General features: G+C 38.5%; 1 protein-coding gene across 1 annotated transcript in view; it reads left to right on the forward strand.

Moving 5' to 3' along the window:
* NEB (nebulin) overlaps window positions 1–23,019 on the forward strand; it is a 260,540-nt gene that overhangs the window by 59,881 nt on the left and 177,640 nt on the right. The window contains 16 exon segments of the mRNA XM_042783652.1: window positions 333–437; window positions 1,353–1,460; window positions 3,179–3,490; window positions 4,464–4,670; window positions 6,620–6,724; window positions 8,026–8,133; window positions 9,143–9,454; window positions 10,091–10,297; window positions 10,945–11,049; window positions 11,315–11,422; window positions 12,066–12,377; window positions 13,562–13,768; window positions 19,162–19,266; window positions 20,334–20,441; window positions 22,106–22,417; window positions 22,543–22,749. Of these exon segments, the coding sequence (XP_042639586.1) occupies window positions 333–437; window positions 1,353–1,460; window positions 3,179–3,490; window positions 4,464–4,670; window positions 6,620–6,724; window positions 8,026–8,133; window positions 9,143–9,454; window positions 10,091–10,297; window positions 10,945–11,049; window positions 11,315–11,422; window positions 12,066–12,377; window positions 13,562–13,768; window positions 19,162–19,266; window positions 20,334–20,441; window positions 22,106–22,417; window positions 22,543–22,749 (2,928 nt within the window).

Genomic DNA, 23,019 nt, shown 5'->3' on the forward strand with positions numbered 1-23,019 from the left:
AACTCATCCGGTTTGATGAATTCTGTTTTTCACATTTGAATTTCACGTTTGAATTTACCTTCCATTCATGTCTGGCAGTCAAAGATTCCTATTTTCTGAAGGATTTTTTTTTTCTCTATTGTAATACACAAATCTTGAATGTTTGTAAAGAAGACAAGATACTCCCCCCTTTTTTTTAATAGCAAAATGCCTTTGATCATTTTTAACAATGGAAATAGTGGGGGCTTATGCTAGGAATAACTCCATTAAGTTTGCCTTTAAGTATGCAGTTAATGAATTCTCTTTTTGGCATTACTTGTAATACATATTATTTGTGTGGTTGTGCACTGCAGATCCTATACAAAGCTAAAGGTGAAGACGTGAAGCATAAATATACAATGAGTCCTGATCTTCCTCAGTTTCTCCAGGCCAAGTGCAATGCTTACAACATCAGTGATGTAAGTGGGATCTTTGATGGGGTATGAAATCCAAACCTCACAATAAAATAATAGAATCTTAGAGCAGGATGGGACTTTGACAATTATTTAGGTAAATTTCTCACATAACTCTGTGGGAGCATATCCCATGATCCTAGTTTTTTTTCTCTTGAGTCAGCCTTTTCAAGAGAAGGACAACTCTAATGAATACAGCATTCTTCTTTATATAGCACCCAAAATCTATTCCCCTAAATCTTCAACTAAGTTATTCTAGTTTTGCCCATGGAAGAGGTTATCATGCAGAAAGAGAAACAAATAAATTCCTTTTGCTTACAACAACCCTAAAATTTTTAAAGCTGACCACCTGGTCTTCCCTTGAGCCTCCTTTCATAAGATAGAACAACCTCATTTTCTCCATTAGTCCTCATATGTGATGATTTCCCAAACTTTATTATTGAACCCACTCTCATTTTTCAACATCCCTGTTCAATACATGGAGTCCCTGGATGGTACAAATGGTTAACATGCTCAGCTGTTAACTGAAAGGTTGGAGATTTGAACTCACTAGACATATCTCAGAAGCAAGAGCTGGTGGTCTACATCCAAAATATGAGCCATTGACAACTGTGTGGAGCACAGATTACTCTGACACACGTGGGGTCACCATGAGTTGAAATCAACTAGACAACAACTGGTTACTGGTTATTCAATAGGTACCTAAGCCAGATTAGGATGAAAAATTAGTGCAGAGTCCAATGATCTTATGCTATACAAAATGTGATGCTTTATTAATGTGACTTCCCAAAACATTATGTGCTCTAGGAAATTCCTTTAGCTTATGTCTGGAAAAGAACAAAACAACCCCAGCAGCTGAGAAATCACTTCAGCTAATTAATACATAGCATGCTGACATTCTTTTTTTTTTTTCTATCCCAGGTATGTTATAAACGGGACTGGCATGATTTAATAGCCAAGGGCAACAATGTGCTAGGTGATGCTATTCCCATCACTGCGGCCAAGGTGTCAAGAAACATTGCCAGTGATGTGAGTAAAAATTTTTGGTGAAATCTGAGTGATTGCCTTTTTCAAAAGTAATCAAATGTGTGCTTGTGTAAATGATACCTCATTGAAAACAATATGTTGAATTAATGACATTCAAATTCTCCTGAAAATATTGTTTTGAAAATCTGTCACTCTTTCAATGTTTTTATGCTCTTTCCAGTTGACCCTACTTGGTAGAGCTGTCATAAATCTGACAGCAATGTTCGCCCCTGATTCATAGCCCAAATTACCTTCCCTGGCACATTTCCCTGACAGCCCACATTCATTTTCATTGGGAACACCCTGACTGACACTCACACATTACATTCAGATGACTGCCTGCATTATAATTGTATTAAGATTGAACAACTGTTACATAAAATGTAGAGATTGTTTAGAAGCCAAATGAGAAAAAGCTCATTTTTCTAGGATGTAATTTTTATTTTTGCCAAGACAAAGACCATTTCATTTGTAATAGAAAAATATACATTTATACTTAATCCCATCTTTGAGGGAAAAAATATTTCTGAAAGTAGTCATTTCCCTTTCACATTTTTTCACGGGCTACAATCTCGGTTTGAGAAAAGTCTAGAAGAAAGAAGTCAACACGCGTAGAGACCACTGCTTTCTTCACAGGCATGGTACTGAAAATGTTTCCCTCAAACGTTTGCTTACCATGCACATCCCTAAGACATATGTTTCCAGTTTTAAGGAGAAAGCGAAAGTCTAAAATGACTTTATCAGTTTTTTTTGTTCACTACTTGCACAGTGATTTTTCTAGCCTGCCTAGAAATTACTTGATAATCTTCTTCACCTGCTAAACCTTTGTTTGTCAATTAGCACTCACATAGCAGAATATCTGCAGAATTCAGATGGATTTGTATTCTCTTGTATATAGATTGAAGTTTTGACCTATTACAGTACAGCTCTATCTACATTTCCATTACTGACTCCAGCAGAGACCTTGGCAGCAGAGCTTTTGCCATTAGATTTTTGCTGGTGGGAGAAGTCAACAGCTATTCCTCCCCTTAGTGTAGTTCCTTAATTCATTTGCAGCTGTTTCAGCAGCAGGATTGAAAAGCAGCTGTTGAGAAAGGGGGTAGCTGAAGGTCTCACTACCTTTCAATTGGTGTTACCTAAGAAGAAGAAGGTTTTTGTTTAACCATATTTGGCCAACATCAGACAACAAACACAGCAATGTCATCTGCACCTCACCCCAGGAGGACCTTAGTGTTAACTTCTTGCTTGTAGAGTTCTCTTCTGCACCTGTTGTGCATATAACACTAGACCAATGGGAACAGACAATGGCAAGAGTTCCTCAATGATTTTTAAATACTCAGTGATATGAAATAACACTGGGTTGATAATTTATATTCCTGAAAAACCAAGAGGTATTGGTTTTATATATTTGACATGTCATATACACATTACATGCGCACAGTCAATTGGTTTTAAAAAGCTCTATGTGCAAGTCATCTGCAGGATTCATAGCAAAGAAAAGAGATGGATTCTGCATTTATCATGACACCCTCTTAAAACCCCAACAGGGTTTGAAATAAGTGCTTTCACTCTAAACTCTCTGGAAAGGGGTGTGGTTTGTATTTTGTGTACAGGCTTCCAGAAAGTTACAATGTTCTGAGGGCCTGTGTGTGTGAATACAATAGCTGTACCAAATGTTTTAAAATGCCTAGAGCTTTGCTAACCAAATTCTGTCTCTGCAGTATAAATACAAGGAAGCTTATGAAAAGTCAAAAGGAAAGCATGTGGGTTTCAGAAGTCTCCAAGATGATCCCAAGCTGGTCCACTATATGAATGTGGCAAAGTTGCAGTCCGATCGTGAATATAAGAAGAACTATGAGAATACCAAAACCAGCTATCATACCCCTGGGGACATGGTCAGCATTACAGCTGCAAAGATGGCCCAAGATGTTGCCACCAATGTCAATTACAAACAGCCATTACATCATTACACATACCTACCTGATGCCCTGAGTCTTGAGCACACCAGGAACGTGAATCAAATTCAGAGCGATGTAAGTATGTGTGACATAACAGACTCAGAGATGTGTGCACTTAAGGATGATCATTTCTCCCTACTTGATTAGACTTTGGAATACAATAAGAGTTTTTAAACTGTACTTTAAAATAAATGGCCATTATTGAAAGATTAGCAAAGATATGACAGATAAGCTATTTTTGCTGACTTAACGTGCTTATGTCATAATGATTATGACATTGTCTTTCTGGATCAAAGATAAAACCATATTCCACTAACGGGGCAAGCCATCCTGATTGTCAACAGGGAGAATATAGGTGCTTCTTGTGGACCAGCTTAGGTATATAATATAAAATAGGAAAATTCTCTATTCTTTCTGAATTTGGGAAAGTTTTTTTTTTTTTTCTTTTTCTTTTTTTAACTCAGGGTCACACTCTCCTCCATGTAAATCTTTGGAATGAATCATCTAAAATGGACCATCAAGGCTTTGTGATTGCAGCATGATTCATGGAGAGCTGCACTGGGAGGGGGTTTAATATTCAGGGCATTTCCTTCTGCAGGAACCAGATTTCTGGAAGAACTGTCCTCTGTGAAGGGAAGAAATTATGTTGATTTATTGTTGCTCAGTGAAAATGTCTCTCCCCAGCTGAGCTCAGGAATAGTCAAAATGGACAGTGGGGCTTACAGAGAAACTTTGGATGAAACTAAAATTTTAGAGTCTTCAGTGAAATCAAAAGGAAAACCTGATTTTTTTTTAGTAGTACTCATGGAAATATATGACCCAGATTCCCTTTGGTGTTGTATAATGCACTCTGACAGCAGAGTTTCTTTATCTTGCTACCAAATTCCAGGTAATAGGCTCTGGGACAGACATAGTCAAGAGCTCCATTACAGACACAAACATGCGAGAAGAGTTGTTATTCATTACCTGGGGAAGGAATTGCAGATTTCAGAAACATTTCTTGAATATTTTCTGAGATATCTCATCATATGGAATTACTCTTTTACAGAATGTATATAAAGATGAATATAATAGCTTCTTCAAGGGCATTGGATGGATCCCTCTTGGTTCTCTGGAGGTCGAGAAAGCCAAAAAAGCAGGCGAAGCGTTAAACGAGAGGAAGTATCGCCAGCACCCAGACACCATCAAGTTCACAAGTGTACCTGACTCAATGGGCATGGTTTTGGCTCAGCATAACACAAAGCAGCTAAGTGATGTAAGCGTTTTCCCTTCAAAAGTGCTGGTCTGTGAATAATCCCCACAAACAAGCCACTCCATCATCTTTCTTAATTTAATACATGAAGGTGCATTTATGTTAGGCAATAAATTGCTTTCAAAGGAATAATAGAAAGGTTTTACTTTTTATGCAATATGGATCTTGTTTTGGAAAAATGGAGAGATGGGAGGGGATTTTCAAATTTGCTTTATATTCCAAATATATTCATTTAAAAAAAAAAAAAAACCTACCCATTATCCATACAAAATAATGGCATTACTATTATTATTTGTGACTGTTTGAATTGCCAAATAAACTTTGTATTACTCTCAGCTGCAAAATTCTGCCTAGCTGCATGGGGAGAAGGCACAATATCCTAATCCCCTTGCCTAATACTTCCATGTTCTGAGAGGCCCTCAGAGAGAGGCCTCATGGCAGGAGATAAGCAATTTGCTTTTGGAGTCATCTGGGGTCTCATTTCTAAGCCCAGGTCTGTCTGGGACTCTTGTTCTTTCAGTCTTTGAGGAGCTAATTATTATGCTCAGTGCTTCACATCATTGAGTAAGTTCCTCACGTTGCCATCGAGTTGATTCCAAATCATAGTGGCTCTATGGGACAGAGTAAAAATGCCCCATAAGGCTTCCAAGGCTATAAATCTTTACAGAATCAGGCTGCTTCATCTTTCTCCCACGGAATGGCTGCTGGGTTTGAACTGCTGACCTTTTGTTTAGCAGCCAAGTACTTAACCACTACACCGCTGGGCTCCTTGTGATAATTTCATAGTTCCTTTAAAACACCTTCACAAGACAGGGAGATAAGTAAAAGGCGTTTTTAGTCCCCAGATCTTGGAAAGTGAGGAGTGCTTTGTTGTCTCAGGTTTGGGGATTATCCATAGATTTTATTTTCAGCCCCTACATTATCATTTAAAGATTAATTCTATTGTAAATTCGCTTCCTTGAATTTCTTTTGTACTGAACTTGGTGTCACTTTCCACTGTGTTTTTCCAATTAGCTAAACAAAAAAACAAAACTGTACACTTGCTGTATTCCATCTAATCCCACCCCCCCCCAAAAAAAAAAAAACCCACCATGAACATTTACCTAGTCAAGTCAGAAACATTGATGCCTGCCTGTTTCAGTTCCTTACATCCAATATATCTGCAGAGTCAGTCTCCAAAATATCTCTCAACTATCCTGTCTGAGCACCCCTCTCCCTTTCAACTCATTCTGTATCCCGTGGACAGCTCTAAAAACCTGTTCATTGGATTCCCTTCCTGCGGTCTCACACAATAACTAGACAGACTATCTTAGAGCATAAATAAAATCATATCGCTTTTATACTAAAATCCCTTAATAACTTCTCCTTGAACTTAAAATCTAAACTTGTTAACGCGGCTCATAAAACTGCACATATAGCCCTGCCTTCTCCTTCTATCCCCCTCTTGGCCTCCCTCCACACACTACAGTCACATGAGGCCACCTAGTCCTTTCTAGACTCAGGGTTCTTCACCAGCCCTGGAATGCTCATTATTTGCCCCACTCTCCTGTCCTTTCTCCAAGTTGGTACAAAATATCATCTCCTCAGAGAACCTTTGCCGACCACTCTGCTATCCCCTACAGCTTTTCCATTTGCAACACGTCACAAATTTTAACTATATTTTATAGTTCATGAGTTTATTATCTGTCTTCTTTACTGGACTACGAACTCCATGAACAGGGACCAAGTCTGCCCTTTCTATCATTTGCTTGCAAGCAGAACCTATCACTGTGCCTAACACACAGCGCTATCCAAAAAATAGTGGTAAAATGAATACATGAATATGTCTATTAAAACCCCTGTGATGGTTTAGGTATTTACCTGGGATATGGATAGTCTTCATTAGAGTGTGAGCTTGATAAAACACTTTATGTCAGCTAAAGGCATTTGCATGCTGTCTCTTTTCTTTTTAGTTGAACTACAAGGTGGAGGGAGAGAAACTGAAACACAAGTATACCATAGACCCGGAATTGCCCCAGTTTATTCAAGCCAAAGTCAATGCTCTCAACATGAGTGATGTGAGTATTTGGCCTGGTGCCAGTCTAATTTTGCTCATGACAACCTCTCCTTTCTAGTTCTGTGGAACTCTCACACTAATAAATTTAAGGGGAGCAAACTGAGCGTGACTTCTTTTGAGTTTCCAGATTAGATCCTTATTAGATAACATGAGCCTAGAGGGCTTTTTAAAACGTTGGCATTGGTGGCCATCAAGTTGTCTGACTCACGGTGACCTCATATGTGCAGAGTACAACTGCTCCACAGGGTTTACCAGGCTGGGATCTTTCAGAAGCAGACCTCCAGGACTGCCTTCTGAGCACCTGTGTGTGGGTTCAGACCTCTGATCTCTCAGCCAGAAGTCAAGGGTTTAAGTACTGGGGCCACAGACATTTCTAATCCATGGACTGTGGACTGTGAAATCAATTCAGGAGCTTATGACCAGCATTTCTTTTTTTTATTTCAATGGAACAAAATGGGATAGGTATGATGGGAAAATGTACGAGCACACAGTCCATAGTAAGGATAAGTTTTGTTTTCTAAAACTTTTGTTTCAATCCTTTATTAAAACTTCCAAAAGAAGTTAGTGCAATTATCTTCAGAAACACATCTCTATAAGTTGCCTTTCTCTTGGATATTCTAGTTCCTTCATTTATTATTCTCCTTCCCTATTTTTTTTTTTTTTTTTTTTTACATCAGTAAATTTTAATTACAGAACAATCAAACTTGAATTACATTGTTAATTTCTTAAAAAATGGTTCATTCATTCTTCCTAAAGTTTCAGGCTCTCTTTGGTCTCCAAATAAACTCTTTTTTAGAAGTTATTGTATATATTTGGTTTATTTTTTTTTAATTTTGTAAGTAATACATAAAAGCAAAACATTAGGATTTATAAAAGCTGAGTGGTATCACGCCAGAATTGTTTACATTAATTTCCATGTTTTTCTCTAAATTTCAAATGCTTCATTACAAACAGTACAAAAAAAGTACATGAGTATTATAGAAAATCTGGAAAATATAGAACATTATAAAAGAAAAAAAATCTTCTGTTATCTTGTATTCAAAACATTACCTTTGTCTCTTTGCTGTGTAAATACATACGTTTTTCAAGAGGCTGAGATCATGCTGTGTATACAGTTCCATTTGGTGGTGTTTTTATAAAGATCTGGTAGATACATAGAAGATGAAGTAATAGCCCTAATTCCATGAGTTTTCCCAATAGAAAGAGGTATATTGTGACATGTTTTATGAGGAAGATTTTAACATCCTGTTTTATTCTTCTTTTAATTATATCAATGATGAAATAATCTTTCCTGTTTTAAAGGCTCATTATAAAGCGGACTGGAAGAAAACCATTGCTAAGGGCTATGATTTGAGACCAGATGCTATTCCAATAGTTGCTGCAAAAAGTTCACGGAATATTGCTAGTGATGTAAGTCTAATTTGAAAGTAGTAGGCTTTCTGTCTACTTTTAAAATCTTTACATGGTATATAAGCCTGTATGAGCTAAATTAAGAAGCAAATAAGGGAATTACAATATAAAAGTACTTCTTAATATCCTAAGTGCCTATTTTTAATAAAATACTTAAAACATCTTTAAAGAATATAGTCACTATAAAGAATAAAATTCTTTTAAAAAACTATAATATTTGGAATTTTCATTAATATCATTGTTATAAAACTTGAATACTGCCTTTTATTTAGATTTTGTCAAGAGAAAGAGTCTTGGTATACTAAAATATCACTCAATTGAAACAGTGCCCAAATTTTTTAAAAGAATACAAATTTTAATTTTGTAATTTCCACAAAAAGAAACATCTAATGACAACCAGGAAGAATTATGGATTAAGTTATAGAAATTTAATTAATTTATTAATTCAACAATATTTAGTTATATTCTCCTTATGAAAAGTAAAATTCATTCATTTGGAATCCAACATAGTAATTTGTACAAAGACATTGTTGAAATTTACTCATGATTAGGCAAATACTTTATAAGGTAATAGTAGAAACCAGATAATAAAAAAACACACATCAAATACTTAAGAAACAAAATTTTCAGGAACTTTTGAGCACATTCAAAGAATCTACTTATAAATAATCTATATGTAAGCTACAAATCATTCAATTCTTAATTATCCCCAGAGCAAGATTCAAAACCATCCTTTAGAAGCATTTTTCTAGTTGTTTATTTTTAAATAATTGTAAAAAAAAATTTTTTAACTTGAACAATTAGATATTACCTAAATTCAGATTGAATTTGCTTTAATTTTTACATGAGTATAGTTTAATATTATTAAATATAAATATCATTTATACTTAATATAAATAATATAGTTGAATATAATTTTAAATTTAGTATTAAGAAATATAGTTTAATGTATAGTGTAGTATTTTCTATGCTGTACCCCTTCTAACTTCTGTCTTTCTTTCTCATATAGTGCAAATATAAAGAGGCTTATGAGAAAGCCAAAGGTAAACAAATTGGATTTCTCAGTCTTCAGGATGACCCTAAACTGGTTCACTACATGCATGTAGCTAAAATCCAGTCAGATCGTGAATACAAAAAGGGCTATGAAGCCAGCAAGACCAGTTATCACACACCCTTGGATATGTTCAGTGTGACAGCTGCAAAGAAATCTCAGGAAGTCGCTACCAACACCAACTACAGACAGCCCTTCCACAACTACACACTGCTGCCCGATGCCATGAATGTGGAGCACTCCAAGAATGCGATGCAGATTCAGAGCGATGTACGTAACAGTCTACAGAAGTGTCAGCATTGGGCTAGTTACCCATCTCCAGCCAGTGGGAAGGCAGAACAAAAACTAGGAAAATCTACTTGCTCCATTCTAAAGCCAGTTGGACTCACTGTCCTTAGGATCCCTTCCTAGATTTGAAGTTTTACGATTTTACCCATTTGAACTACAAGTAATTTTATTTTGTTATTATATGTTATTTAAAAAAACACAAAACTTTGACTAGTATATGACCAATATATCATATAGAGTCTGTGAAAAATCAAGAGGCTTAAATGGGTGATACATATATCTCTTCCAGTGTAAAATTTTCTTCCCTACATTTAAGGAAGATGGGATGTACTGTACGTATCAGAGGCTGGAGCAGATATGTCTCCTTTCTTTAACTTTTCATTTCTTTTCCCAAGAAAATTATTTCTTAAAGCAACTGTTGGGTCAGGATTTCCTCTTCAAAACCACCATGCATGCAATTCTTTTTGTAATTAATTTTTTCTAAATGACAGTTGGGGGTAAAATAGGTTATTTGTCTTTTTTTTTTTTTTTTTAAATGACAATAACTAAATCATCTAGCAAAAGGACCTGAAGGGCTGACCCTTCCTCAGATGAAAATTTCTCTTTTTTGTTGTAAAGAATCTATACAAATCCGACTTCACCAACTGGATGAAAGGGATTGGATGGATCCCAATACAGTCGCTGGAGGTCGAGAAGGCAAAGAAAGCAGGAGAGATACTTAGTGAAAAGAAGTATCGCCAGCACCCAGAGAAGTTGAAGTTCACCTACGCCATGGACACAATGGAACAAGTACTCAACAAAAGTAACAAACTGAATATGGATAAGGTGAGAACTCACCTGCTAGCCTCAACCACAGATACTCATGCTGTTTATTGCACCCGGCAGTGCCCCTAGAGTTCTCTTGTGCACACTTATTTTTCTGGTGGTAATAGTGCTCAGGGAGCTCTGGTAGCATAGTGGCTAAGGCACTTGACTGCTAACCAGAAGGCTGGCGGTTCAAACCCACCAGCCACTCCTCGGAAGGAAGGTTGGGCAATCCTACTTCCGTAGTGATACTGCCTCGGAAACCCAAGGAGGGGTCGCTATGAGTCAGGGCTGACTCGACGGCACATAACAACAACAACAAATAGTGCTCAGAGGGGTGGGGGATTGTATACATTTCATCATGTCTGAAGACTTTTTTTCTAACACTGATGCTCAGGCTGTCTTCCACCACCATGTTGAAGATGCGAGAGACTTGCAATATTCCACACAGTTGTGGGGTTGGGACAAAATGGTATTTGTTGCTCAAGTGGAAGATCTTTGTTGTTGTTGTATACACAGTTTCTCAGCCCATTTTCTTGCTACTTCAGCCTATTTCTAATATCTGATTTAACCTCTTTGACCATGGGGATGTGGAATCTGTTCTCCTCAGTTACATTGTTACAGACTTGTCCTGCTGTGAAACCATATGCCTGATTTTCTTGTTGCAGAGGCGCTACACTGAAAAATGGGACAAAGACAAGACCACCATTCATGTTATGCCCGATACTCCTGATATTTTACTCTCCAGAGTAAACCAAATCACCATGAGTGATGTAAGTAGATTAGCAGCAACAACGAAATGGGGGAGGAGATTGAAAGCAACTAATAGTTATGGAATGTCTGTCTTGCACATGCCACTTTGAAATAAATAGGTGCTACTGTTTTTCTCCAGCCACTCCTCGGAAGGAAGGTTGGGCAATCCTACTTCTGTAGTGATACTGCCTCGGAAACCCAAGGAGGGGTCGCTATGAGTCGGGGCCGACTCGAGGGCACATAACAACAACAACAACAACATTGTTTTTCTATTTTGTCATTTAGAAACTGTACAAAGCTGGCTGGGAAGAGGAAAAGAAGAAAGGATATGACCTGAGGCCTGATGCTATCTCAATAAAGGCTGCAAGAGCCTCTAGAGACAACGCCAGTGATGTAAGTGTTTCTACTGGACCTCCTTTAGGCTGAAAGAATATGAGCAAATAAGTCAAACTGGTGTGTCGGAGCTGGAGTGAGCTCTGTTCAGTGTTGGTGGGAAAGCCATCCCGTATACCACACAAGACACCTCCTTAGCCCAATCATGCACCCTTTAATCCTTTGTTCATGATTTAATGTAAAAAGTGACTGGGTCTTATTAAAGTAAGTTGCTTTCAGATTATTCAAACTATTTATAGGCAATTCTAAGCAAACATAGGAATGCAGTATACATAGTTTACCCAGGAGACACTTGACCAGACTCTTTTCTGAATTTAACAGCACCTGAGAAATCATGCCTGCAGCCTTTTCTGCTTGTTGGACACCTGAATTGGGAAAGATGCTTTCTAAATCATTCTAAACCCACATGTCTCAAGTGTCTCTTGAATTAACTGTGAGATCACTCTCTTTACCTGGACTCCAGTCTGGGAAGAAATCTGAAGAAAAAAGCTTTTGTTTCCTGCCCCTTATGAGCTCCTTCCTTTAAAGTTTTAAAGTAGCTTTCAAATTCTACACCTATAGAAAGCTCAGGATGTCTAGTACATGATACTTTGTTTTCTTTCCTTCACTGTTTTAACTGCCATGCTTTCTCTTCTGTCCACAGTACAAATACAAACAAGCCTATGAACAAGCCAAAGGGAAACACATTGGCTTCCGGAGCCTGGAGGATGATCCCAAGCTAGTGCACTTCATGCAGGTGGCCAAGATGCAGTCAGATCGGGAATACAAGAAGGCTTATGAGAAATCCAAGACATCCTTCCATACCCCAGTGGACATGTTCAGTGTAGTGGCTGCCAAGAAATCTCAGGAAGTAGCCACCAACACCAACTACAGGAATGTGATCCACACCTATAACATGCTTCCTGATGCTATGAGCTTTGAATTGGCCAAGAACATGATGCAGATCCAAAGTGATGTATGTGAAAGCCACAGCATTTAAAGAGCTCTATGCATATTAAACAAATCATGAATGACTATGACTCATAAAAATTTAAATTTCTGAGAGAAATTTGTATGTAATTTCCTGACAAGGTGTTTTATTTGTTACTTTAGATTGAATATCTTTCTTTAAACTAAAGGACATTATTGATGCTAGAAACTAAACCTTATTTTCTACTGTTGTTACTGTGAACATTGAAGTCCGAATTCAAGAGTAGCAAATGAAGTTTGGCTTCAGAAAGAATGTGTGGAAGGATATGCATATACCAAGGAGGGCGTGAAATATAAAAGTCTCCTGATAGAAGAGTAAGAGGGAGAGCAGGAAATCAAATGACTTGATAGCTCCTGCCCTTCAAACCCAACCAGTTTTTATTACGTGGTACTTCTAACTTCATAATTGCCTGTCTTCCTTACTGGTGAAACATTGAAAAGTACTGGATGAGGCAGCTTTTAGAATAAATATAAGGAAGGCAGAAAGGGTAGAAAGCCAAGAATTCAGCTCTAGAAACCATTTGATGGCTAGTAGGGAAGTAAGTTTTAAACTAAGAACCAAAGACAGGCCATGCCAAGCCTATCTCTCTTTGGGAATGTGAAGCTGAGTTATTAATTGCCAGACAGGTACTCAAGTGTCCACGTGAAAGTAAATGTGATATAGTTTTAGAGGGAAGTGCCCAAGCTGAGTGCGGGTGGGGGTAGAGAGGCAGGTGCGAATGAAACTTGCCTAAAGTCCCAGTAAGGTTTCTGGCATGTCCAAGAGAGTTGTGACAATGATGGGTAATCAAACACTTACAGCAAAAGAGAGGAGTAATGAATTTCTAAGTCATCTATTAATAAGGGACTTGGGAATATTAGGTCAGTATAGTGACCTTCTCAAGGACAAAATAGTTACATGGCAGATTAACCTATTTGGTGTTGCCTAACACTTTTCTTTATGAATGCATCAAAGAGGACATAGAAATCACAATACTATTTCTGCTCATTTTAAATTTCTCAGGTAGGGAAATGTAGAAAAGACAAAAATTGAGGATTAAAAGTGGTGGAGATTCAACACAATAGTTTTATTGGTTGAAAACGAAAGTGGAAGCTATGGAATATTAGCTGCACACTAAGTTCTTGGAAACTTTGGTTTCTTCTCATCATTGTCTGTTTCCTTCTCCACAGAATCAGTACAAAGCTGACTATGCCGACTTCATGAAGGGCATTGGATGGCTTCCTCTGGGCTCCCTGGAGGCTGAGAAAAACAGGAAAGCCATGGAGATTATCAGTGAAAAAAAGTACCGCCAGCACCCAGACACTTTGAAGTATTCTACATTGATGGACTCAATGAATATGGTTCTGGCCAAGAATAACGCAAAAATTATGAATGAAGTAAGTCGTTCAATAACATAGTGTTCCATGTGTATCAGAGAGAATCTAGGCATATCTTTCATTTAATCTAAAGATTGTGCTAACTCAGTGCTTCGCTTCAGTAACACATATACTAAAATATAAGACATCATTATTGAGGGTCACTCTACCTTGAGAAAAGGGTCCTTGTTGTTAAAGAGAGAGAGAGAGAAAGGAATTATTCCTAATTAATGACCTCAAAAATGTTTAATGACCTAACCTGCCTCATAAAACCAAAAAAGACTAAATTTGTGCTTTCAGGTTGATTCTAACTCTTGGTGACCCTGTGTATTGCAGAGCAGAACTACTTCATAGGGTTTTCTTGGTTGTGATCTTTATGTAAGCAAATTGTCAGGGCTGTCTTCTATGGTTCCACTGGGCAGTTTTGAACCACCAACCTTTAGGTTAGTAGTTAGTGTCAACTGCCTCCTCTATCCAGGGACCTTCTATTTCATAGAAATGTTAGTGGATCAAACCCATCAGCCACTCTGTGGGAGAAAGGTGCAACACTCTGCTTCTGTAAAGATTTACAGCCTTGCAAACTCTGTGAAGCAGTTCTACTCTGTCCTATAGGGTCACTATGAGTCAGAATTGACTTGGCAGTAAAAAGTTTTGTTTTTGTTTTAGTACATACCTTTAAAAATGAGTCAGGTGAGGTTGAGTAGTGGTACATGAAGCTGATTCAGCAGAATATTTGGCTGATGATAGCTGAGTGCTGGAGCCCACCCCTGATTCCTAGCTACGTTAGTGAGATTGGGGAAAATTCCCCTGAATACATGACTATAGTGCATTGGGAGCAAGGACTTTTTCTATCGCATCATGAGAGCAATTATAGACAAATAGTTCCCTGAATCATTAATTATTACAGCTTTTAGAAAAGTTCACTGTAGTTTCACAGAGATATTCATCATGAGATATTACCATGATCAATAAGAACGTCACCCTTGCCTGTCTGTTTTTAAGTTTAAACACAATAAAATTATAACAGCAGCACTGCTTATATTGTATGGATCATAATTAGAAATGCTTTAACAAGGGACCTCTGGTGGCGTAGTGCCTAAGGTACTTTTTACTGCTAACCAGAAGGCTGATGGTTCAAACCCACCAGCCACTCCTCAGAAGGAAGATTGAGCAATCTACTTCCTTAGAGACACTGTCTCAGAAACCCCAGGAGGGGTCGCTATGAGTCAGGACCGACCTGAGGGCAGTGAGTTTATTGAGTTTTGGTTAACAAAAAGGAAAAAAATATCATTTGCATTTTGACATTAAATAGTTGCAGAGAATGATGTTTCTAGTTGCACTGGAAGGACAAAGCTGTATTATGTTAAGCCTCTAAGTAATTTCCAGGAGCCTTCTAACAAAGAGAGCACACAGATTTATTGAGATGACTAACTTCCTTGAAAGAGACTTGCCTAAAAGACAAGGTACAAATCCATGCCAAACTGAGAAGCTACACCATTACAGGAGTGTATTTATTTTTAAATATTAAATATTTCTGATTCTTTCTTTTCAATTATTATAGTTTCAGGATAATGATGCAAAAATAAGAATCTAGAAATAGAACATGTAACACTGAGAGATAACTTGGTGATGATAAAGTCAAATCCCCTCCTTGTTGAGCTGAGGGAACTTCAGCTCAGAGAGGTGAAGTGATTCCTCTAAAGACATACAGCAGGACAGCTGTATCTGGACTAGAACCAGGACTCTGCTTCCTAGTCTAGTGCTCTTGAAGTAGATGAACATTGAACATAGAACTATAGAACATTGATATGTTCAATAGTATCACCACTAGCCACAGGTTCTGTATAAATTTAAGTTAATTAAAATTATGTAATATCAATCATTTTAATTCTTTCCTTATTCTCATTAACCGTATCTCAAGTGCTCAATAACTGAAGGCTAGTATATTGGATAGCAGAGACTATTCCCATCATCCCAGAGAATTCTGTTGGCTAGTACTCATCTAGATCAAGCACCAGAAAACTACTATTTATGTCAATAAAGTTTTATTGTAACATAGCCACGGCTATTTGTTTACCTATTGTCCATGGATGCTTTTGTGCTACAACAGCAGAGTTGAATAGTTATGACAGAGATTATATGACCCACAAAGCCTAAATAAAATGTTTACTGTTTGGCCCTTTAGAGAAAAATTTTGCTGGCTCTTGGTCTGGAAGAGGGCTCACAAAGTTATTTGTTGAAAATTCAACCTGGCTAAAACAAAGAGCATTTCTAACTTTTCAGATTTTGAAGATTTCAAAGTTGTATTATATGCAATACTGGCAAGGGCATTTATATCGATGCAAAGTTTTTATTAACATTTTGTTGATGGAGTTGGGCCTGCATCACAGTTTGATTTCTTCTTCTGCCCAGTCCTCCTTCCACAAGTGCTGATGTCTAAATGTACCCTGTTCCCTGAATTTCATCTCAGCCATCTCCTTTCAGAGGCCCTAAACTGAAACAAATATTATTACATATATGTATATGTGTATACATATATATGTATTATTATATATGGGAGCTCTGGTAGCATAGTGGCTAAGGCACTTGACTGTTAACCAGAAGGCTGGCGGCTACTCTTCGGAAGGAAGATGGGGCAATCTACTTCCGTAGTGATTTGTTGTTGTTGTTGTTGTTTGCCGTCGAGTCGGCCCCGACTCATAGCGACCCCTCCTAGGATACTGCCTTGGAAACCTGTATCATAGGGGTCGCTATGAGTCGGGTCCGACTCGACGGCACATAACAACAACAACAACATTATTATATATAGGTATGGCAATGGGATTGGTTTGGTTTGGTATTTTAAAAAAAAAACAAACTCACTGTCCTCAAGTCGATTCAACTCATAGCGACCCCTCCTGGGTTTCCAAGGCAGTATGTATACAAGTTAAAGTTAGAAATTCAGGTAACCATTAATCTATACCGACTGCTATTGAGTTGATTTTAACTCATAGCAACCTTATACGACAGAGTAGAATGGTCCCATTGAGTTTCTAAGGCTGTAAATCTTTACAGAAGACTGTCTCATCTTTCTTCCATCTTTTTTCACCAGACTTTTGGTTAGCATCTGAACTAAAGAACTCCTTATATATGTGCGTGCAAAGACATACATACATACATATACATAATAATATTTGTTGCAGTTTAGGGTCTCTGAAAGGAGATGGCTGAGATGAAATTTAGGATACAGGGTACCTGCTGAAGAAGGATTGGGCAGAGGGATAAATCAAACTGTGATGCAGGCCCAAACCCATGGAGAGTTCTTGAGTGTATGGACGCTTTCCAAGTGTTCCGATGTTAGCCTTAAATGGCCAGACATTTATAACCGCCCCCCGCTTGATCATCATTTAGATGTGACCACCCTGGGAAGGGTGTACCCTTGAGCAAGGCAGGAAACCACCAAGGAGATGACAACCAAAGGCTGTCTGCCAATAGTTGAGACAGCAAGTCTTTCTATCTCCGTGTCCACCACAAAGCTCATGCCATCATTGGTTGTAGTACAAAAAAAAGGAGGAAAAAACAAATGTCCATCAATAGAGGGCTCCTTAAATTGATTGGGTTATATCTAATAGAATACTACACAGCTGTCTAAATGAATGAAGTAGAATTTTAAGAAGGTTCAAGGATGTGAAATTTATATTGCTAAGTAAAACAGCAACATGTAGAATGTTATGTATTATAATGACTTCAGTTACTGTAAAGAAGGACTCTTTGTGGGTTTTAATATGCCAGGGATGGAGGTGCTATCTCCAGACCCTAAGATGGGGGATGAGGGCATTTTTGCTTTTCATCTTACATCATCTACACTTAATTGTTTGAATGAGCACATTTTCCATTTATAACAACAATAACAACAACAACAATAAAAAACACCTAGCTCATAAAAGGAGCTCTGGTAACATAGTGCCTAAGGCACTTGACTGCTCACCAGAAGGCTGGCGGTTCAAACCCACCAGCCACTCCTTGGAAGGAAGGTTGGGCAATCTACTTCTGTAGTGATACTGCCTCGGCAACCCAAGGAGGGGTCGCTATGAGTCGAGGAGGGGTCGCTATGCTATGAGTCGGGGCCCACTCGACGGCACACAACAACAACAACAACAAGAAGCTCTATCACTCCTGCAACGTCTGACCTAGTGTACGTCAGAGGTCCTATAAGGTTTTTAAAAAAGGTGGTGTGTGTGTTGGGGGAAGCTCTCTTTTTGTCTATTATTTTCCCCTAATATTTTTAAAGACTTCAAAACCCCAGAGTGGATGAGCAGTGGGGCTTCAGAGCACATCTCAGTCCCCACAAATCTCCTCCAGGCTTCATTCACCCACCTACCTTCGGTCTGCCGCCGTGCAGCCTTTCACTTTTGGCGCAGGGCAGCTGCGGCTCCGCCTCTCCCTCCACCGGTGCGTGGCGACGTTGACTGTGCCTAGGGTGCTCTCGCGGGATCCTGGTCCCAGGCAGCTGCAGCTATGGTCTCAGTGGCTTCACATGATCACCAACAGGGCATCAGCAGCCAGGGCCGCCACCGCCAGTTACGCTACTGGCACCTGCAACTGGCTCCCTGCCTTCAGCCTCATCTCCCCTACTGCCCTCCTTGCCCCTACCAAACCCTAATACACAAAGTCCGGATTTAGCTGCTTGCACAACCCGGCAACACATCAGAGACATCTGATAGACACGTACCCAGTGGATACACCTCTCTGGCTTTGGCCATTGAACTCCCATAAGGTTTTAATATGTTGTTGTTGTTGTTATTTGCCATCGAGTTGGATCTGACTCATAGCGACACCTTCTTGGGTTTCCGAGGTAGTATCGCTACGGAAGTGGATTGCCCAACCTTCCTTCTGAGGAGTGGCTGGTGGGTTTGAACCGCCAGCCTTCTGGTTAGCAGTCAAGTGCTTTAGGTACTATGCTACCAAAGCTCCCTTTAATATAATAAATGAGGATTTAACTAAGGATTTTGTGGGACTGCCTTTCTATATGGTGTTTGTACAGTGTCCAAATTGCATAATGTCCTATTTCACAAAACTTACGATGGAGACTAAGGAACGCATACCTGTACGTAAAAAAGATACATAAAATAATGATATATGTATAAAGATTTATATATAACAAGTGAACTTTCAAGGAGCTCTCGTGGTGTGCTGGGTAAGGCATCTGGTTGCTAACCAGAGGTCGGCAGTTCAAACCCACGAGCTGCTCCAAGGGAGGAAGATGAGGCCATCTACTTCGGTAAAGATTTGCAGACCTGGAAACCCGGTGGGGGGCGCTATGAGTCGGAATTGACTCAGTGGCAGTGGGTTTGTTTTCTCTTTTGTTTAAGTAAACTTTCAAGATTTTAAATACTAACTTCCACGTTTTTATTTATTTATTTTTTACTTTCTAGCACCTATACAAGCAAGCATGGGAGGCTGACAAGACCAAAATTCACATCATGCCTGATATCCCCCAGATTGTTTTGGCAAAGGCAAATGCTATTAATATGAGTGATGTAAGTATAATTCCCCCGTTATCATTTTTATTTCCATCCCCTTTGAACCAGTAAAAATATATGTGTGTGTGTGTGTTACCTCCCTCTTAATTATGAGAGTGAATGTTTTAAAAGTAATAATGGAAACCCACAAGTGAAAATTTGCCAATGAGGGTTAGGCCTAGTCGTCAGGAACTTGAAAGGTGGTTGGATTTTGTTTTAGGGGCAAGTATTCTATATCAAATCAAGAGACTTGGCAAGAAGAGAAAGGCCTGGGGGCCAAGAGAAGAGAAAAAGGAAGTGAGACCTTCTCCTTAGAGACCTGTCCACAAAGTTATGATCCTAGAGAGGAGTAGTGGGGAAATTTTAATGGAAAGGAAAGATGAAGGTCTTAAAGAATTTTTGGCAAGCCCCACGACAAGGAATGTGTTGCACTGATTAGAAAATACATTGGTGTTTTTTTTTTCTTTCTCATCGTAGCTACAGTTGCTAAGAAATCCTCTAATCTTACCTATTTTTCTTTTCTTTGTTTGAATTTTACAGGGATTTGAGACTGCTGACTTTTTCTGAGCTGTAAAACACACGTAATTGAATAAACAAATGTGTCATTTGTGAAACAGTGCAGTTTTCCATGGATCTAAAACAATGGCTATTTCTTAGTCTTCCCTTAACTCTTTTCATAAATTAAAAATATTCCATGTATCAGTCTCTCCCTTCTACAGAAGAAGTTTAGGTGATAAATAGAATTTTTTTTTTTTTGTACCCATTGTGTCAGTTTAGAGAGTCTCAAGAGAAAATGAGTCCCACAGACCTACTGGATTCTCACATTTAAAAAATACATTTACAACATAATAGAGACCCATATATTCGTTTTTTTTTCCTCGTGGTTTCTTGAAATATGTTTGAATTTATAATAGATTTTTTTTTCAAACACTGTTATGTTACTAATAAGAACATTTTTCCATTGAGCCACCAATGAAGCGTTCTGCTCAAATACAAAAAGGATGCCACAGTGAGAGTTTACTGTTGTAAAATCATTTCAGGCTTTCCTGTTTAGAAGAAATTATTCTCTTTTCCTCTCTTTACAGAAACTCTACAAACTTTCTTTGGAAGAGTCTAGAAAGAAAGGCTACGATCTCAGAGCTGATGCAATCCCTATCAGAGCTGCAAAGGCTTCAAGAGATATTGCAAGTGATGTAAGTTTGCAGGAAAGCAGTCATCTGGCTGGGGGTTTCTATTTAACCAAAATAATAAGGGTTGGATTCTGGAAACAATGGTTGGATAGAATATGAAGAAAGCATGCTTTCTATTAAGAGCCTCAGACTACCCATGCATTCTCTCAGCTTTGTTTCTAATTTGCATTTCTGACAAAACAGAAAACTAACCACATTATGACCCTCATACATGTCAGCTCTCTGACTCATCAGGTCTAGGAAAAAAATACTTTGAACTCTATCACCAAGGTTATGACCTGTAAAATTCCAAAGCCCTTTGCAAAGTCTTCTTCGTGAAGGGCTCTTGTTCTTGCCTCCTGCCTCATAGAATCTATCTTTTTAACAAGATGCCTCCTGTAGTGACTGGCTGGAGCCTACTCACTTGAGCTATTGAGATCTGATTGTTAAATAATTGGAAGTTTTGCAAATCAATTGTTAAACCATTAGTAGCTTGACGTCAGCTACTAGGAGTAGATGCACTCAGAAATTGACAAGCATTGCAGATTGGGGGGTGGGGGCAGCTAATGTACCAGCACACCACCGCCATAAAGTATCACCCATATGAAACTCAATTCTTTCATTGGCTTTTTTGCACAAGAAATCCACCTACAGTAACTTAGAGATCATGGGAAGAACACATTTTAGAACACACTCCCCTTGGCTATTCCCTTCTACTTCTCTTACCCCTTTCATCTGTTTTTCTTCTTCTCCACCTATCTTGTCCTATCCCACTCCTACATTGTCCTGACAACTCCAAATTCTTCTCCCTCTATTATACTGTAATAATATGGCTCTCCTAGCTTCTAAGGAGCTTTGGTAGCATAGTACCTAAGGCCTTTGACTGCTAACCAGAAGGTTGGTGGTTCAAACCCACCAGCCACTCAATGGAAGGAAGACTGGGCAATCTACTTCCGTAAAGATTTACCACCTTGGAAACCCAATGGGGGTTGCTATGAGTCGGAATTGACTTGATAGCAGTGAGGTTTTTTGTTATTTTTTTTTCCTAGCTTCTACCTTTTAACTCTCACAATCAAACCCACAAGAAGATAATAAAAGATTCTTCATGTATCAGATCATCCCTCTATAGAGGAAAGTTTCTTATCCATTATGCCAGTACAGACAGTCTTAAAAGAAAAAAAAAAAAAAAAGGAAAGAAAAAGAGCCCCACAAATAACATCCTCTAAAATTGCACTATACCTCCTAATTGAGGCTATTCTCACTAGCAAATGACTGGTTGCATGATTTCTCAGGGCAGCATTAAACTAATTAGAACATTCTGCTTTTTTCTGTCATGTGTTATATTCTTATTACATACCGATGGTCTCCTCAACACTACTGGAGTATGTGTGTAAGCAGTGTGGTATAATCAGATCTGGAGTCTAATCCATAGTGATTTTAGCAAGCCAGTCACCTCTCTGGATCTCAGCTTATTCATTTATAAAAATGGGAAAGATAGTAATAACTTTGCTGTCCATCTTGCAAAGTAGTTGTGAGTGTCAAGTTACACAGATAAATGTGAAAAACATGTTTTGTGAACTATAAAACTCTATACAAATATCACTTGTTATGAAATGCAAAATATTGACACCAGCCTGACTTCTACTTAAGGAAAATGCTCTGAATATATATTCAAATTTTCTTCCCAGCATAAATACAAGTACAATTATGAAAAACAGAGGGGGAAAATGGTTGGTTTCCGCAGTCTTGAGGATGATCCAAAATTAGTCCATTCCATGCAAGTGGCTAAGATGCAATCTGATCGGGAGTACAAGAAAAACTATGAGAAGACAAAGACCAATTACCAGACTCCTGCTGACATGCTCAGTGTCACGGCTGCCAAGGATGCCCAAGCCAACATCAGCAACACTAACTACAAACACTTGATTCACAAGTACATCCTCCTTCCAGATGCAATGAACATTGAGCTGACCAGGAATATGAACCGCTTACAGAGTGATGTAAGTCTTTCTTCTTTTTGGATTCCTAACATGGGAAGGGAGTTCATAGTCTTTTACTCCAGCTGGGAAATATTTTTATGTCTAAATTGATAAGGTGACATAGAATTTACCTCTTTTCTCTGTAGAACGAATATAAGCAAGACTATAATGAATGGTACAAAGGGCTTGGCTGGAGTCCGGCTGGTTCTCTAGAAGTGGAGAAGGCCAAAAAGGCAACTGAATATGCAAGTGACCAGAAATACCGCCAGCACCCCAGCAACTTCCAATTTAAGAAGCTAATCGACTCCATGGACATGGTGCTTGCCAAGCAGAATGCACACACCATGAACAAGGTAGACAGAACAGTTGTCCTTTCACACAGCTCCCAAGTGAAGAGGGGATAGCAAACTCTTGTCATTGTTTGGGAATTTTAATCTGGGTCTACCATTTCTGGCAGTGGAGAACAGTTCCAAAGCACCCCCCACACATACTATTTTCTTATCTTTCCCGCTTCTAATATTTTTCTTATCCTTCCCTTCTAATTGAGTTAAAAAATATTTGTATTTTTATTATACTACCTTAGTATTTTCAATCCATTCTAAAAGATGGAATAGGTTTAAAAG

The sequence above is a fragment of the Orycteropus afer genome, unplaced genomic scaffold (assembly GCF_000298275.1).
Source record: "Orycteropus afer afer isolate SDZICR_OR568_19922 unplaced genomic scaffold, OryAfe1.0 scaffold00023, whole genome shotgun sequence".
Lineage (NCBI taxonomy): Eukaryota > Metazoa > Chordata > Mammalia > Tubulidentata > Orycteropodidae > Orycteropus > Orycteropus afer.